The following is a 17,702-nucleotide window of genomic DNA, read 5'->3' as shown; positions in this document are numbered from 1 at the left end:
CTACCTATAACATGCACACTGCTGCAGTTGAAGAAGGCAGCTCACCACCACTTTCTCCTGGGTAACAATGCCCACATTTCATGAGAGAATTAAAAAAAAAACCAAAAGTTGAACTGACTAAAACAAGTTTTATTTTCAGGTACTAATGGAGGAGTTACCTTTGTAGGCCTTGCCTCGAGTTTACTTGGTGGAATGGCTGTTGGATTAGCCTATCTATTAACTCAATTGTTATTTGTGGAGGACCTGAATACTTCACCACCTCAGTGGCCGATTGTTATATATGGTGCTGCAGCAGGTTTCCTTGGTTCCATTTTGGATTCCTATTTAGGCGCCGTAATGCAGTATTCAGGTTTGTATTTTAAGTTATTAAACATCAATGATTGTTTTTATTCTACTTGCTGATTGCAATGTAAAGGGGAAGAAAATGTTTGTCCCCATCCACACTGACTAAAAGAGATTGTAGAAGTGACCAAGTAATGGTACTGCACTACTTGAATGAGGTAAAGCCTTTCCTTAGCTGCAATATTCCCTAGCAAATAAGCCATTATGTAAATGAATGCATGTCATACATATTCATGCAATTGTATACAAATGTGAAGCATAAATGCATTAATTCTATTAAATCTTATGTGTCATTGACTATGCTGGCAAATTAAGGAAGCTTTCAAGCCAGCTTGTCAAGTTCACAGGCCATTTTACAAGGGGCATAATTTGCTGTTCATTATAAATTAGTGAATCATACAAAACTGGAGTACAGGACAGCAATATAAACAGAAGTTGCTGGACAAGTTTAGCAGGTGTGGCAGTACCTGTGAAGAGAAAGTAAAATTAATGAGTTCTAAAGAAGGGTCACTGGACCTGAAATATTAATTCTGATTTCTCTTCACAGATGTTGCCAGCCCTGTTGAGCTTTCCCAGGAGCAACTTCTGTTTTTGTTTCTGATTTACAGCAAGTGAAGTTCTTTTGGTTTTTATACAGGACAGAAATGTTTGCTTTGCACATAATTGCACTGTAAACTTATCTCCAGCAAATATTTGTATTTCTTATGTCCTTGCAGGTTTTGATGAAGACAGTGGGATGGTTGTCAATCACATTACTCCTAATGGACGGCATATATCCGGAAAACCTATTCTGGATAATAATGCAGTAAATCTCTTTTCTGCCATCCTTATTGCTCTACTGCTGCCCGGAATGACTTGGCCTTTTTGGCCAAGGAAGTTAGCAATTTAGAAACATAGTGAAGGAGGATCCTAATCATCTGCTAGTATAAAATATTGCATATGAGTGTTGCACTAACAAATGGAAGTCTGATTTAAAATGAAGATGTACAAAAATACTTCCAATATTGCAACTTTGTGGAAGCATAAGCTGTATCTTCACACGCTTACTTTGTTTACTTATTTATTGTTTCTTTGGAAATGTTATTTGGTGTCTTCAATCAAAAAGCTTACCCTTAATGTTACATCTCAGTGAATAGTCTTTTTATTACAATTGATGTTGTTGCTCCTTTTTATTAACATTTTTTTCAGCAATGCCTCTAAATCAGAGAACATACTTAAATTATGTAACAACTTATAACTTTGATGAACAGATTTCAACAGCAAACTATTGATCAGCCAAGCTCACTCTTCAAAATCACTGGTTGGTTTCCTCCTTATGATTCTGGATCTAAATCAACATTTCAAATCAAAGTTTATTCAATGTCTTTTTGAAAACTTGTTTTTTGTTAAATTCTTACTGATGATTCTCAATCTTATCATGGTTTTACTCAAAACAATGCTGCCTAAATTTCAGAATTTGAAACTTTACCTTCTAATTCTTGAATCCAGTATTTGACAGAAGAGTTGTGAATCCTCACCAGCAAGAGCTTATAAATGAAATGAAGTTACTGAACAGCTTTAAGACTGAGAGTGATACAGGAGAAATAAAAGCAAAATGATGTTTCAGCCCCAAGGGATAATTTACAGGTAAATCTTAATTTAATCTACAATAACACAAACCAAATCCAGCAATGTGTGGACTGAGCAAAGAAAAATTAGTTTAATTAATTAAAGTCATACATAAATCTTGAGTAATTAAACATACATCAAGATTGGCCTGGATTGAATCGCTGGTTTTGTGCTATACCAGAATCTTGAACAAATGCATTTGCGATAAGGAGAAACTTTTGTTCAGATTTGTTGAACTGGAGTCCAAAACACACGGGCATCATAGAGTGGGGTGAGTTCTGAGGATTGTTTGATTGAGGAGGCAGTCTCACATTTTAGCTTTCTGAATTTAATTTTTATGTTTTTCCATACCTACAGAAGGTTTTAAAATCAGTTTTGTTCTCCCTTGTTTACTCGTGTTCGAGTTTGTCTTTACGAATTTCTTGGTGATCTTTCATTTCTAGGAGAGACAGTGACATCGTGGTAGTGTCACTGGATGAGTAATCCAGAGGCCCAGTGATATTCCCACTGTGCCAACCTCTATTACTCTCTGGACACAGATTTAAATTTCAACTTTCAATTTGGTGAAGTTTCAATTTGGTAAATTTCAATTTGGTGAAGTTTAAACTTCATTAATGAATGTGGCAGTAAGAGCTACTCTTGGTGATGGTGACCACAGCAGTTATTGTCAATTGTCATTAAAAAACCCATCTGGTTCACTAATGCCCGTTAGGGAAATAAATCTGCCATCCTTACCTGATCTGGCAGGTGTACATGTGACTCCAGAGAACCACAGCAATCTGATTGATTTGGAAGTAGACAAACACATTTCTCTATTCAAATGAATTAAGGGTAGACAATAAATGTTAGCCTTGTCAGTGATCACATGAAAGAATAAAGGAAAATAACAATCTAAAATTCTCTCAATGTTATTTCTCCTCCTGACAACATCAAAAACTTCCTGTTTCATCAAATTTCTAAGTTTTTCTGTTTGATCACTTGTATTGAGTTTTCATTTCTTAAAGAAATCTATTTTTCTGTGAATTGATTTTTTAAAAAATATAATGGACACTTGTTTCATCGCAGTTTAATTGGAGCCCGTTTGGAAAGAACAGCTTCCTATTTCTTGGCACCAGTGCCAGAGCCCCTGAATTAATAAATCTGCCTCCCATTCAACACTTTTAGCCATGCATTAAGGAAAAAACCTTATTATCCATTCGGCAATAAACTAATTTGCATGTGGCTCAGAGTTTGAATTGCAGAACAAAGTACAATAACATTTTAACCCGCGTTTTTTTTTACTCCATCACTCCCTCCCTCCTTATAAACTGAAGAAACAGAATGAGCATAAACAACTATGAGCATAGAGTTTTTAAATCAGTTATTATCAGTATATAGAAAAGAATTAGTGAATGTAAATTATAATGGGGAAAAGAAATCGGCAGAGACATTAAGGAATAGATTCTTTTTGAAAGAGCATTCTGGAAAGCTCCTTTTTCTTTGTTCTTCTGAACTTCTTGGAAAGATGTTCTTAATACTTGTGGTAATTTATGAAACCCTGTTGACCTCTTCTCCTGGAAGTAAATTTGCATAAGCATCATACAATTAGTATTTAACATAGCTAATATTTTTAAAAGTATAAAACTGATTTAGGCAAAAATTTAGAGAAACACTTTGAAATATCCGATTATGTTATGTTTAATGTATAGTATCCAAACATGCTCACCATAGACTAAATTGAGCAGTCAAAACCTCAGCAAATACACTAAGAGTTTAAATTTGTATTTTCATTCATTTGAATAAATCACAGGTTGCTAATATAAGCAAATCTTGTTGTTTAGTTCTTGGTTACATTTAACAATGAGGTGATTGTGCTTAAAACAATCCTTTACAAGCCCCCAAACCTTTAAGCAAACTAGCGACTAAGAAATGTAAACATAGGTAGAATTGAGTTGCCCAAAGTTCATAAGTCTTGATTTAACTCATTATCTGCAGTTTGTACATTCATATCAACTATAATTAATTAAAAGTCAAACTTTTATAGTCAGATATTTGAATTTAGTTGTAGATTACTTTTAAGTGTGCTATGATAATATGTTGAGAAATAACATATAGTATCTTTTGTGTCTTCATGACCTCATTGCCTGAATTACTTTTTTTAACATTTACCTATTTGGATGTGTCATGACATATCTCTGTGGCAGGTGGGGCATTTTAAAATTATGCTTTCAAAGAATGTGGGCACTGCTGGCTGGACCAGCATTTATTGACCATCTCTAATTGCTTGGAGGGCAGTTAAGAGTCCGGCACGTTGCTCTAAGTCTGGAGTCAAATGTAGGCCAAACCAGATAAGGACAGTAGTTTTCTTCCCTAAAGGACATTACTAAGGAAGACTTTTTTTTTTCCCCAATAATCAATAATGTTTTCATAGTAATCATTAGACTATTTAATTCCAGATTTTTTAAAAAATTGAAATTAAATTCCACTATTTGAGCACAGGTCCTCATCTTTGCCTGAGTCTCTGAATTAATAACCTAGTGATATGACCATCAGGCCAGCACCTCCCTATCGAAGCTGGACCTCTGACCCAGAAATAGGAGAAAAATAAAACACTACCACAAAACCACTACACCTTTTGAACCATCTGTAGAATTGTAATTTAAGCCAAAATCCCACAAACAGCAATGAGATAAACTGGTCAGATGATACATCTTTGGTGTTGGTTGACGATGAAATATTAGTTAAGACATGTGAGAACATCCTGTTTTTCTTAAAAGTTCTCTATTGGGTTTGCTTTGCCAATCAATGAGATGATGGTCAATCTGATGGCTCCACTTTCCTGCCTTTATCCCATTCCCTTTATCATTAAATCCATCCAACTCAACTTTGAATATACTTAACAATTCAGCCTCGATAGCCCTTTGTAGTAAAGAATTCCACAGATTTGTTACCCTCAAAAGAAATTCCTCCTAATCTCTAACTTAAATGTGCAATCTGTTTTTTCTGAGACAATGCCCTCTGGTTCTAGGTTTTTCCATGTGGGAAAACAATCTTTCTGCATTTACCTTGTCAAATCATTTAAGAATCTTACATTTTTCAATAAGATCACCTCTTGTTCTTCTAAATTCCAAAGAATATGGGCCCAATCCACTCAGTGTTCCCTCACAAGACAGTCTCTCCGTAGCTAGTACCAACCTAGTGAGTCTACTGAAAATTGTTTTCATCTGCTCTTTTATGGCCACCTGGAAGATTGACCAGAATCTAAATGTATGAACTTACCTGCAAGATATATTGCTGCACTGCCAGATTATGTGCTTTAAACTCTGAACTGGAACATCAAGTTGCAATCTGGTCACTTAAAAGGCAAATGCAGTAAGGTTTATGTGGAGAACTGGGTAAGCAATGCATAAATTAGAAAGGTTTTTGGATGAATTTGTCTTTTATCCATTGAATAGTTCTGAGGAATAGTTGATATATTGAATAGTTCTGAGGAACGTTACTGTGAAGTCTATTGTGTGAATGAAGTGTTCTATTTTCTGTCACATGGACAAATATTTTATCCACAGTTTATCACATTACGGTCACATTCAGAATCAAACTAATTTTGCATAGTATTGTTACACAAAATCCAGTGAAGTGTTTATATTGTTTTTGAAGCATTTATTCCATCTTTTCCATCATGTTAATATGGCAGATTTTTTTCCCTCGTATGTGTAATTATTTTGTTAAAAAAAGTTCCTTTTTTAAGAAATGTGACAATATTTTGTGTAAAGTACACCTTCAGAATAGTTTGAATTATTTGAAATTAAACAAATGTTTTATGTAACCAATTAATAAAACTAGTGTATATACATGTTACATTTCAGTTGCATTCCATTCATAAATTGATATTACAGTATCATAAATATTATAGCCCAGGCAGAGACCATTGAGCTCATTACATCAATGACTGTTTGCTTTTCTGCTGGAACTATTTCCTATTATTTACTCAACTTGCTTTTTTTTTGTTGCTTTTCAGCAATTCATCCAGTTCCTATTTATGTTTCGAAATGTACCTAAATAGCAACCTCAGAAAAGTTACCTTAATTTTTCTAGTGTTGAATCTTAGAACTTGTCTCCCCGGTACTAAGTCACCAACCACTTGAAATACTGTTGCACTCTTACCTTTTCAATAGCTGATAAAGGGCTTATGCCCAAAATGTCAATTTTCCTGCTCCTGCCTGACCTGGAGTGCTTTTCCAGCACCACATTTTTGACTCTAATCTCTAGCATCTGCAGTCCTCACTTTTGCCTTTTCAATAGCTGTCGTAAATTTTACACCTTCTATTAGATCCCCATGCATTTTTCTGCTTCAGTGGGAAAAGTCCCAATATTTCATGTCAGTTTTCAAGTTTCCTTCAGTAACTTTAGCATTTATCCAGTTGAAAATAGAATAGAATTAGCTTTATTGTTACATATACTCAATTAGTACACTGAAGAGTTTATACTTTTTTGTTGCTAAGCGCTATCTTAGGTACAAGTTACCTAGGTACAGCTTCTTTAGTTACAAGATCTTAGAAAATAGACAAATAAAATGCCCGGAACAGAGGTCTTCCAACCATACTGAGCTGACACTGAGCCTCCAGGTAAATCATTTCTACAAATCAAGCATATTCCCAACAGTTGTGTACTGAAAACTGTACACAACAATTGTGACCTTGTAAATTTCTTTCATAATTACAAGATTTATCTCATGGTTTTTATATTCAACATTCCACTTATAAAACCTGGAGTCCCAGTTGAGCTTCTATAAGCCATTTCTGCTTCACTTTTATTCTTAAATGTTCATATATTTCTTAAATGTTTATATAACTATAGCGTTGGATGTCTCTTTTTCTGCATTAAGAATCTCTTTTATGGAAATATTTCATTTTTACAATTCTTTTTCCTACAAAGCATTATATTCTACTGAATTGCTTTGGTCACCTTTCTCTTAAACCTATCTTTTACCTCGCACTCTACAATACTGGTCCGTTAAATTCCCTCTTAAATTTATGGCAAAATCAATTTTAAACCTCGGTACAGTCTTCGGATGTCAAACGCTCTCTGTAGATTCCTCTAGGTCGACTTTGGAGTTCTGCACAAATTTCTCATAGATAGGTACCTTTTCAGAGAGCTATTCGGCTCGCGGTCTGTTTGTTTGCATTTGTTGCTGTTCTCACCCTAACTGTTCAACATGTCCAATTTTTTGCCCCAAAACATTGGATCATTTCATTGGTTTGACGTCCTCCCAAACAGTGAAATTCCAATTTGATAGGATTTTGGTATTTGGGGCATATTTTAAACTGGCTGAATATGAATTTGTTTTTGTTCCATGGCAACACAACTCCAGGTATTTGTTTTGACCAGGTGTTACATTTTTACCTTGTTCAGGACAGTCTGGGCTTTCAGTCAGTCCTTGCGAGCTTCCTCTCCCTCTTAAAGGTACAGTACACCTCTACACCTTCATAACAATTACATTTATTGAAGGCTGATTTTTGATAGATGAGGGAATAGAGGATAATAAGGCAGCATACACCAAGAAATTGAGACCACTACCAACAATTATTTTATTGAATGACAGAACAGGCTTAAATGACCTACTCCTGCTCCTAAGTTCTATGTTCTGACTTGGTAATATGTAAAGAAAATAGCCTTTTAAGGGAACTGAGAGGTGGGTTCCTCACCACAGAATACCTATTCACTGACTACCTTCTAACCACTGTGTTCATGTGGTTTGTCCTCCTTTGCTCATGATCAGAAGTACCCCCCCCCCCCAACCCAGGATGTTAATAGTGGAGTATTTAATTATGTTAATGCCATTCATTATTAAGGAAATATGATTAAATTCTTTCTTGTTGGTGTTTTCTCACTGTAAAATACACTTGACAATAAAATCATTCATTCATTCATATATTACTTGACATATAAGCACAAGACTGAATATTGTGCAAGACTTGCTCTGTGGAATGTTTATTATCTGAATTCTTAATAGAACTGAATATTGAAATCATCAACAAGCTTCTGATCATATTATAGAGGGAGGTCATTGATGAAGCAACTGAATATGGTTGGACCTAGAAATCCTCTAAGTGATTGCCCTGCAATAACCACAACCATCTGTCTTTGAGCTAGGCATGATGCCAGGCTGTGGAGAGTTTCCCCTGACTTTACTTGGCCTTACTGATTCCATACTTGGTCAAATCCAGCCTTAATGTCAAGTAAATGTCTGGTAATTGTTTTCAAGTCATCTCTGGAAATCAGCTCTTTTAACCATTTTTGAACCAATATTGTGAAAGTGTCTGGCACAACCAAAAGGCAAAAGGAATGGTAATGCTAAATAATCAAGATTGAATGTGGGTAAGCATGTCACTGATGGTTAAATACCACAAAAGAGCACAGGGAAAAAAATGCCATCATTCTACTGTTAACTGAGAGTAGGCTGATGAGATGGCAATTCATTATATTTTTTTCCATCCTTTTGAGAGGAGACTAGATCTGTGCACTTCCCAGAATCTGAAAATCCTAGAACATGAAAGAAGTTGAAAACAACCAAACCAGCAGGTCAATACTTTTCTAGCACTACTCGGTGTCTCAACGTTATTTTCTATCATTTTTTGAACAATAATACATATGAATAGAAATAGGCCATTCAACTCATTGAGTCTGCTGTGCCATTCAATGAGATCATGGCTGATCTGACAGTCTTCAACTTCACTTTCTTTCTTTCCCCCCATAACCCTTCATGAGATTAGATTACCTACAGTATGGAAACAGGCCTTTCGGCCCAACAAGCCCACACCGACCCTCCGAAGACCCATTCCCCTCCCCTATATTTACCCCTGACTATGGGCAACTCAGCATGGCTAATTCATCTAAACTGCACATCTTTGGATTGTGGGAAGAAACCCACACAGACACAGAGAATGTGCAAATTCCACACAGACAGTCACCCGAGGTGGAGAATCGAACCCAGATCCCTGGCCCTGTCAGGCAGTAGTGCTAACCACAGAACCACTTTGCTGCGCCTCATTCCCTTACTGATTAAAAATTTGGCTATACTTAATGCTCCAGCCTCTACAGCCTACTGTGGTAAAGAATTCCACAGATTTACTACCCTCTGAGAGAATAAATTTTTCCTAATTTCTCCCTTAATCTCAGAATGAGGGGTTGCCCGTTTATGCCCTCTGGTCTAGACTCTCCGACAACTGGGAATGACTTTTCTGTTTCTACCCTATCAAATCCCCAAAGAATCTTCTATGTTTCAATAAAGTCACCTCTCATTCTTCTAAATTCCAGTGAGGACTGGAGATCAGAGACGAGAGTACGGTGCTAGAAAAGCACAGCAGGTCAGGCAGTATCCGAGCAGCAGGACAATCAATGTTTTGGGCTGAACAGTAAATTCCAGTGAGTATAGGCCAAAACTATTCAACCTCTCCTCAAAATAGTTCCTCTGACCAAGGAACCTTATCTGGATTACCTCCAATGCCAGTACACCTTCCTTAGATAAGGGGCCCTATACTGTTTTAAAATTCATCTAATCTTGTTAGTTTCTAAACTCTTACTCCCCAAACTGTCCAGTTAGATTGATGATATATACAAGTACAGATGGAATTTGATTCTCTTTATTTAATTTCATCACAAGTTTCTATTGTTTATGGATTTACAAGTCAGACATTGAAACTAATTTGACTTAAGTTGTTACTAATCTAGTTAGGCTGTAACTACACTCATTATCCTATCAAAATTAAAAGATAGAATGAACTCAGCAGTGTAGTTAATTGGACAAAGAAAAATCAAAAAAGAAAAAATGCTTCTCAAACTGGAAAAGCTTGTTCATAACTGTGGCAGTTTAAGTAACTCTGCTGTCAGATGTTATACTCCAATTTTAAATATTTTTGGATTAGTTTCTCCAAATAACTTTAAACTCCTATCTGTCTCCCCAGGATCCATTACCCTGCCCACCTCATAAATCTGATCTTCAGTCCCCGCAGACTAATCTTCACCACTTGAACCACTGTGAACCTGGAATCTCTCCACACCCGCTACTCAGCAAACCATTTCCCCAGATCTGTAAATTTGACAGTGTCTTCACGTTTTCACTATATTCAGACTTCCTCATCAATAGATTTAAGTCCAACTTTAATTCTGTGGAAAGAGATGGGTTTTGAGTTGAACATTTTGCCTTTATGTGATGCTGCTCCCTCCCCCGAAACAAAGAGCTCATGTCCCAATCTATTGACCATAAGAAATAGGAACAGAAAATTATTTCAAAGAAAAATAAGAAATGCTGAAAAAGCTCAGCAGGTCTGGCAGCATCTGTGGAAAGAAATCAGTCAACATTTCTGGTCCAATAACCCTTCCTCAGCCACCAGACCTGAAACATTAACCCTGATTTCTCTTCATAGATGCTACCAGACCTGCTGAGTTTTTTTCTAGAAATTTCTGCTTCTGATTTCTAGCATCCTCAGTTCTTTTGGTTTTTATTTAGGAAATTATTTTATCGAGGGCAAACCTAAGTAATTTTGAATATTTTTGACAAGTAATAAATTTAGTATATAATAATCATGTGGAGTATTTAACAAGGTAAGTGCATGATCATGAAAGAAAAGGCTTGCATTTATATAGTTCATTCATGATTGCTGAATGTTCCAAAGCATTTTAGAGTTTTTGAACTACTTTTGAAGTTAAGTCACTGTTGGGGTGCAAGAAATTTGGTAGCTAATTTGGAACCAGCAAATTCCTACAAACAAATATGTGGTGTTGATGAAGTGATAAATATTAGCCAGGATACCATGTTTCTTCAAAAAACTGTTCAAGAATCACTTACATTTACCGGAGAGTCGGATACTCATCTGAAAGACAAATAATGAACAATTCCAAGAGAGGTGGTATGATAAAGTTGCCCTGGTACAAAAAGCAAAGGGACTGATAAAGGTTATAGTAAAAAGACAAAAGTGTCAGAAAGCGTGAATATAAATGCTGTACTCTGGACCAATGCTTGCTTTCTTTCTGACAAAATTCCTTATGCTATTTGGCTTTTTGTTCTGTGACATTTTGTCGTTTAATCTCTTGTGCCCTCTACCTTATCCCGGTTCTTCTCTTTTATTCTTCTTTTTCCCTCAATCCCCACATTTCAATTACATTTAACCATCAAACTTCCTTCATTGCCTAAGTGTCAGATTTGATCCAAAAATGCTAATTCTGCTTTTCTGTCCACAGATGCTGTCAGACCTGCTGGGTATTTCAAAGAGAGAGAAAGCAGTGGTGGCAGTTTCACTTTCAATGTGGGACCAGCGTGTGGTGTTGCCAGATGTTTTGGGTAGTGCTAGAAAACCAGTCATTTGATTGCCTGGCATGTGCTTCGTGTGAGAGGTTGTGTTAATTACTAACTTTGGACACCAGAGTTAAAACAAAATAAATAAAACATGAAACAATATAAATAAAAAAAGGCAAGATATTAAAATAAATACCTGAAATACATAGCTGTGTTATTAAGAAAACCATAACTTTAGTTGTAGTTTTTAAGCAATTAAGGTGCGCAGTAGATTCTTTATATGTAGGAATTATCCTAAATTAATGCAGAAAGTAATTAAAGTAATTTAACTAAAGAAACATAAGCAACAATGGCAGAACAGATATTATGCTGTAACTGTGGAATGTAGCAGGTTTTAGATGCTAAGGCATCAAGGACCAACATGTTTTCAGAAATTGCAAGCATCTAGAGGAATTCTGAATCAGGACTATTGATTTACAAGTGAAATTGCAGACATTATACAACATAAGGGAAAGGGAGAAATATCTGGAAATCTTATTCTGAAATACAGTCACACTTCTCAAAGCAGGAATTTCTGTTTTAAACAGCATGAGATACAGGTGGATATGATCAAGAGTAAGCAGACAGTAATGGAGGTGCATCAGACATTGTCATGGTCAAACAGGTCTGAGGAGTGCTCAGCTTGTGCAGATGAACGTAAGTGATTAAACAGACTAGCGAAGGCATCATGCTGCAGGAAGTTGTTAAGCAGAGGGTAAAAAACAGAATGTAGTGAACTGTTATTGTGTGTCGGTCTTCATTCTGAAGGACACAAGTAACATTTTGGAAATAATTGACACTCAGGAAATGGAAGGGAAGGAAGAAGTCAAGAAAATCATGAGGGAGGGAAAGGTTAGTGGTGAAGTCAGACAGCATGGAAATATACCCAATCGGACCAACTCATCCATACCAACCAAACATCTCAGTCTGACCTAGTCTCGGTTGCCAGCAGTTGGCTCATATCTGCCTAAACTCTTCCTATTCATTTACCCATCCAGACACCTTTTAAATTTTGTAATTGGACCAGCTTCCCCCACTTCCTTTTGCAGCTCGTTCCATACATGCACCACCCTGTGTGAAAATGTTACCCCTCACGTCCTTTTAAAATTTTTCCCCTCTCACTTTAGACCTTTTTCTTCCAAGTTGGTGGTGGAGTAGGTGGACTGAACCTGGGCTCATATGATCCTGGCGGCTTTCTTTATCTTTTTTTTTATTCTTTAGCCCTTTTTCTTTTCTCTTTCTTTTTGTTTTATTTTCTTTGCTTGTGTGGAGAGTGGCAGCTGACGGAGGAGTCCTCCAGTGGCAGCAGCAGCAGCAACACCAGGATGAGCACGACATGGCTCCACTCAGCCCGGGTTCTCTGTGAGTGAGGAGCAGGTCCCAGGCTGAATCCCTCACCCAGACTCTCAATCTAGGCCAAGACTCCCAGGCCATGGCTAGGCCTGGGCTCCTGAAGGACAAGTGGTGCTCTTGTCACACAGTGGCAGTCTGCTGGTGTGGCGGTCTTGTCCAGGCATGGTGGTCTTGTCCTGGCATGGAGATCTTGTGTCGGTGTGAAGATCTTTGTCTTCAGCTTCCAGGTATTCCAGCAGTCTGGCAGATGGTCTCGTCCAGGAGTGACAGTCTTGGCCCAACATGGCGGTCTTTTTTGGCAGAGGGTTCCAGCCCAGTATTCCAGTGGGTGGCGTGGCAGTCTTGCCCCAGAATGGCTGTCTCATCCTGGCTGGATATGCAACCATTCTTTAATTGGCTTTCCCCAAACCCAGCAACAGTTAACGCAACTGTGATGAAATTTGTCTTAATTTTACACTTTTCTTTTTATGATATATGACTTCTGTATTGATGTAGGCTCCATATTGAAGTGACCTATAAAACTTTCCACTATATTTTTCATGTAAAAGTACACATGACAATAAAATTCTATTCTACTCTGTTCTATTCCCTATTAAAGTTATATCCTCTAGTTTTGGACTTCCCCACCCAAGGAAAAAGACCTTGGCTATGCAACCTACTCGGCACGTCATGATTTTATAAACCTCGACAAGGTTACCTATCAATCTCCAATGTCTTGAAACAGTATCAGAAAATGCTGGGGGAATCTCAGTAGTCTAAAAATGTGTTTGGAAAAAGAAACAAAATTAACGTTTCAAGTCTGATGTGACTCTTCTTCAGAACTCCAATCCAGATGATTTGCATCCTAGGCTTTTAAAAGAAATGGCGAGTGAGATATTAGATAGTTTTATTGGTTTAATTTCACTGGTTTTAATTTGTCAAAGTTTATTAGATTTGGGGAAGGTTCCATTTGGTTGGAAAATAGCTAATATTAACTCCTTTCTCCAAAAAAGGACAGAGATAGAAAGCAATAAATTATAGGTCACTTAGTTTAAGATTGATCATATGGAAAATACCGGAAGCTGCTATTAAAAACATCATGATAGGGCACTTGGATAAGTTCAAGTTAATCAGGCAGAATCAATTTGGCTTTTTGAAAGGGAAATCATGTTTAACCAATTTATTGGCAATCTTTGAAGAAGTGACGTGTACTAATAAAAATATACCGAACTTAGATTTTCAGAAGTGCCACATCAAGATTACTGCAGAAAATAAAATCTCTTAGTGTAGAGGATAACATTGACATGGACAGAAATATGGAACATAGGGATCAGAGCCTTTTGATCATTTGGCCTTTTGAATTTGCATCACCATTCAATATGATCATTGCTGATCATCCAATTCAGTACTTTGTTCCTGCCTTCTCCCAATGATGAAGGGCTTTTGCCCGAAACATCAAATCTCCTGCTCCTTGCATGCTGCCTGACTTGTACTTTTTCCAGCACCATACTTTTCAACTCTGACTTTCCAGCATCTGCAGTCCTCAATTTCTCCTTTGATCCTGTAAGCCCCAAATATACTATATTTAACCTCTTGAAAATATTCAATGTTTTGGCCTTAATTGCTTCCTGTGGTAGGGAATTTGAGAGGCTCAACACTATGGGTGAAGAAATTTCTTCTCATTTCAGTCCTAAATAGCTTATGTCATATGGCCTACTCCTTAAACTGTGACTCCCTGGTTCTGGACTCCCCAGTCATTGTAAACATTCTTCCTGTGTTTACCCTTTCGAATGCTATTGAATGTTATTATTTTCTATGAGATCATACCTCATTCTTCTCAACTTCAGTGAATATAATCCTAATTGATCCGGTCTCTCTTCAAATGTTAGTCCTGCTGTCCCAGGAAAACATCTGTTAAATCTTTGTTGCACTTCCTTCACTGCTAGACATCCTACCTTAGACAACGAGACAAAAACTCCACACAATTCTCCAGGTGTGGTCTCAACAAAGCTCCATACAATTGCGGAGGAGAAAGTGAGGACTGCAGATGCTGGAGATCAGAGTTGAGAGTGTGGTGCTGGAAAAGCACAGCAGGCCAGACAACATCTGAGGCTTAGTAGAATCGACATTTTGGGCAAAAGCCCTTCAGCATGATTCCTGATGAAGGGCTTATGCCCAAAACGTTGATTCTCCTATTACTCGGATGCTGTCTGGCCTGCTGTGCTTTTCCAGCGCCATACTCTCAACTCCATACAAATGCCACAAGACATCCCTGCTCCTGTATTTGATTCCTCTTGATAGATACTATTTACCTTCTTCACCACCTGCTGTACCTGCATGCTTACTGTCAATGACTGATGTACAAAAACATCCAGGTCTCATTGCATCTCTCCCTTTCCCAATCTATTGCCTTTAGGATAATAATCTGTCTTCCTATATTTGCTACCAATGTTTATCAATATTGTACCTCATCTGCCAAGCATTTATCCACTCACTCAACTTGTCCAAATCACACTAAAGCATCCCTGCATCCTCTTCACAGCTCATCCTGCTGTGATTCAGCTTTGTGTCATCTGCAAACCTGGATATTTTACTTTCAGTTTCCTCATCGAAATCCTGAATATTTTACAAATATATGGGTCCAGCACTGATCCCTGTAGTCCCTGACTTGGCACTGCCTGCAACTGACAAATATGCCTGCTTCTTTCCACTCTTTGGTTCCTGTCTGACAACCAATTCTCTATCCATATCAGCACACTACCCCCAGTCTCAAGCCTTTTAATTTTACATGTAAGTCTCTTAAGTTGAACCTTATTGAAAGCCTTCTGAAAGTCCAAGTAAGTCACATCCACTGGCTCCTCCTTATTAGATTTACTCGCTACATCCTTGAAAAATTCCAGTAAATTTGTCAAGTATGATTTCCCTTTTGTAAATCCATGTTGACTTTGTCTGATCCTGTCATTGTTTTCCAAGTGTTCTGCTATTAAATCTTTTATAATGGACTTTGGATTATCCCCACTACCAATGTCAGATTAACTAACATATAATTCCATGTGTTTTCTACCTTTTTTAAAATAGTGTGGTGACAGTAGCTACCCTCTAATCCATAAGAGCTGTTCCAGAGTGTATAGGGTCTTGAACGATGACTACTAATGCATTCACTATTTCTTGGGTCACTACTTTAAGTGCCCTGGAATGTAGATTTTTGGTCCCTGGTGACTTATTGGCCTTTAATCGCATCTAATGCTGCATACTATTTCCCTGCTAATATCGATTTCCATTAGTTCCTCCCTCTTACTAGACCCCAGGCTCCTCAACATTTTTGGGACGTTATTTGTGAATCCCTTTGTGAGGGCAAAACTAATGTATTTAATTGGTCTGCCATCTCTTTGTTCCCCATTCTAACATCCCCATTTGCCTTCACTAATCTTTAACTCTTCACATACCTATTGAAGTTCATACAATCAAGTTTTATGTTCCTGGCAAGCTTACTCTCGTCCTCTATTTTCCCCCTCTTAAACAATCCCTTTATTCTCTTTTGCTGATTTCCAAATTGCTCATAATTCTCAGCTCTGCTGCTTTTTTTTTGGCCAGTCTTTATACCTCTTCCTTGGATTTAATACTCTTCTTAATTTTCCTTGTTACCCATGATTTGACAGGAAGAGGGCATTGGTATAAATGGGTCGTTTTCTGGTTGGCAAAATGTAATGGACGCTGTGGTGCAGGGGTCCATGAGATCTAACCTCGCTAATCAGTCTCCATGGGGAACCTTGTCGAACACCTTACCGAAATCCATATACATCACATCTACCGCTCTGCCCTCATCAATCCTCTTTGTTACTTCCTCAAAAAACTCAATCAAGTTTGTGAGACATGATTTCCCACGCACAAAACCATGTTGACGATCCCTAATCAGTCCTTGCCTTTCCAAATACTCAGGATTCCTTCCAACAACTTGCCCAGCACCAATGTCAGGCTCCCTGGTCTATAGTTCCCTGGCTTGTCCTTACCACCCTTCTTAAATAGTGGCACCACGTTTGCCAACCTCCAGTCTTCCGGCACCTCTTCCGTGACTATAGATGATACAAATATCTCAGCGAGAGGCCCAGCAATCACTACTCTAGCTTCTCACAGAGTTCTAGTTTACACCTGATCAATTCCTGGGGATTTATCCACCTTTATGCGTTTCAAGGCATCCAGCACTTCCTCCTCTGTAATTTGGACAGTCCTGAAAAGTTAATTTTGTTTCTCTCTCCACTGATGCTGCCAGACCTGCTGAATTTCTCCAATCATTTCTGTTTTCCTTTCAGATCTTCAGCATTCACAGCTCTTTGATTTTTTTTAAAAAAACGTGAGGAAGTCTTGTTAAAGCTGTACACTGCATTAGTACGAACACAGCTGGAATGCTGTCACAACTTTGGGACCCTTGTTTAGGGACAGATATACTAACATTGGAGGCAGTCCAGAGATGGTCCACTCGGTTGATTCTGGGGTTGCAGGGACTGTTTATTTGAGAATGAGTGGTTCGGGCCTACTACCATTGGAATTTTTTTTAAAATGCGAAGCAACAGGCTGCACTTGCAGAGAGACAAAAACAACTCGTTTTTAAGCCACGGAGGTAGAAGGATGACAAATTTGCAACTGGCCTCGCCGCCCGAGGTTGGCGCATCGGTCGCCATGACAACACTGCGCCGCGCCCTTCCCCCCCCACGCTGACGGTTGGCCCAAAGGGGAAGGGCGACCGCGCGCGCCACTTCAACCGTTCAGAACCTTGTCATCATTTGAATGGTCCCGGGGAAACGGGCCAATGAGGAACTGCGGAACCCGTAGCACGTGATAAGTGGGACACGGACGGTTATAAAAGGGGATCGTACGCGCCGCGCTTAGTCGTAAACGGTGGTGATTGTTGGTAAGAGCGTGGGTTTGTATACACAAAGAGGGTAATTTCGGAAAGGTGAGATACTTTCGGTTGTTTCGAGCTCTTCCTAATTGCAGGTTGTTGGGATTATAAAAAGGCTGATGATTGGTGGGGTTGGATTGTTATTTTGCTGGACTCTTAGCTAGTGTTCAGGACGCGTCCAAATGTAAATGGGAACATAATAGTGCC

The 17,702-nt window shown here is 38.1% G+C and overlaps 2 protein-coding genes across 8 annotated transcripts in view; both read left to right on the top strand.

Moving 5' to 3' along the window:
- tmem19 (transmembrane protein 19) overlaps window positions 1-11,396 on the top strand; it is a 35,846-nt gene extending 24,450 nt beyond the window's left edge. For 3 of the 5 annotated variants that reach the window (XM_072551674.1, XM_072551673.1, XM_072551672.1), the window contains 2 exons: window positions 140-349; window positions 1,059-5,733. In XM_072551674.1, coding sequence (XP_072407775.1) covers window positions 140-349; window positions 1,059-1,231 — 383 coding nt within the window. In that variant the 3' untranslated portion in view covers window positions 1,232-5,733. Of the gene's footprint in view, window positions 1-139; window positions 350-1,058; window positions 5,735-11,169 lie in introns of those variants that run through there. The other 2 variants (XR_011953414.1, XM_072551671.1) reach the window with 2 other exon arrangements.
- A 5,984-nt stretch (window positions 11,397-17,380) lies between these two features.
- The window catches only part of LOC140457902 (ras-related protein Rab-21), a 44,198-nt gene continuing 43,876 nt past the window's right edge, over window positions 17,381-17,702 (top strand). For 2 of the 3 annotated variants that reach the window (XM_072551668.1, XM_072551669.1), the window contains exon 1: window positions 17,385-17,549. The gene's annotated coding sequence lies outside the window, so the exon portion shown is untranslated. Of the gene's footprint in view, window positions 17,550-17,702 lie in introns of all 3 variants that reach the window. The other variant, XM_072551670.1, reaches the window with a different exon arrangement.

Source organism: Chiloscyllium punctatum, chromosome 32, assembly GCF_047496795.1.
Source record: "Chiloscyllium punctatum isolate Juve2018m chromosome 32, sChiPun1.3, whole genome shotgun sequence".
Taxonomy (NCBI): Eukaryota; Metazoa; Chordata; class Chondrichthyes; order Orectolobiformes; family Hemiscylliidae; genus Chiloscyllium; species Chiloscyllium punctatum.
The sequence above is the reverse complement of the archived record's forward strand: the minus strand, read 5'-3'. Positions and strand labels throughout refer to the sequence as shown.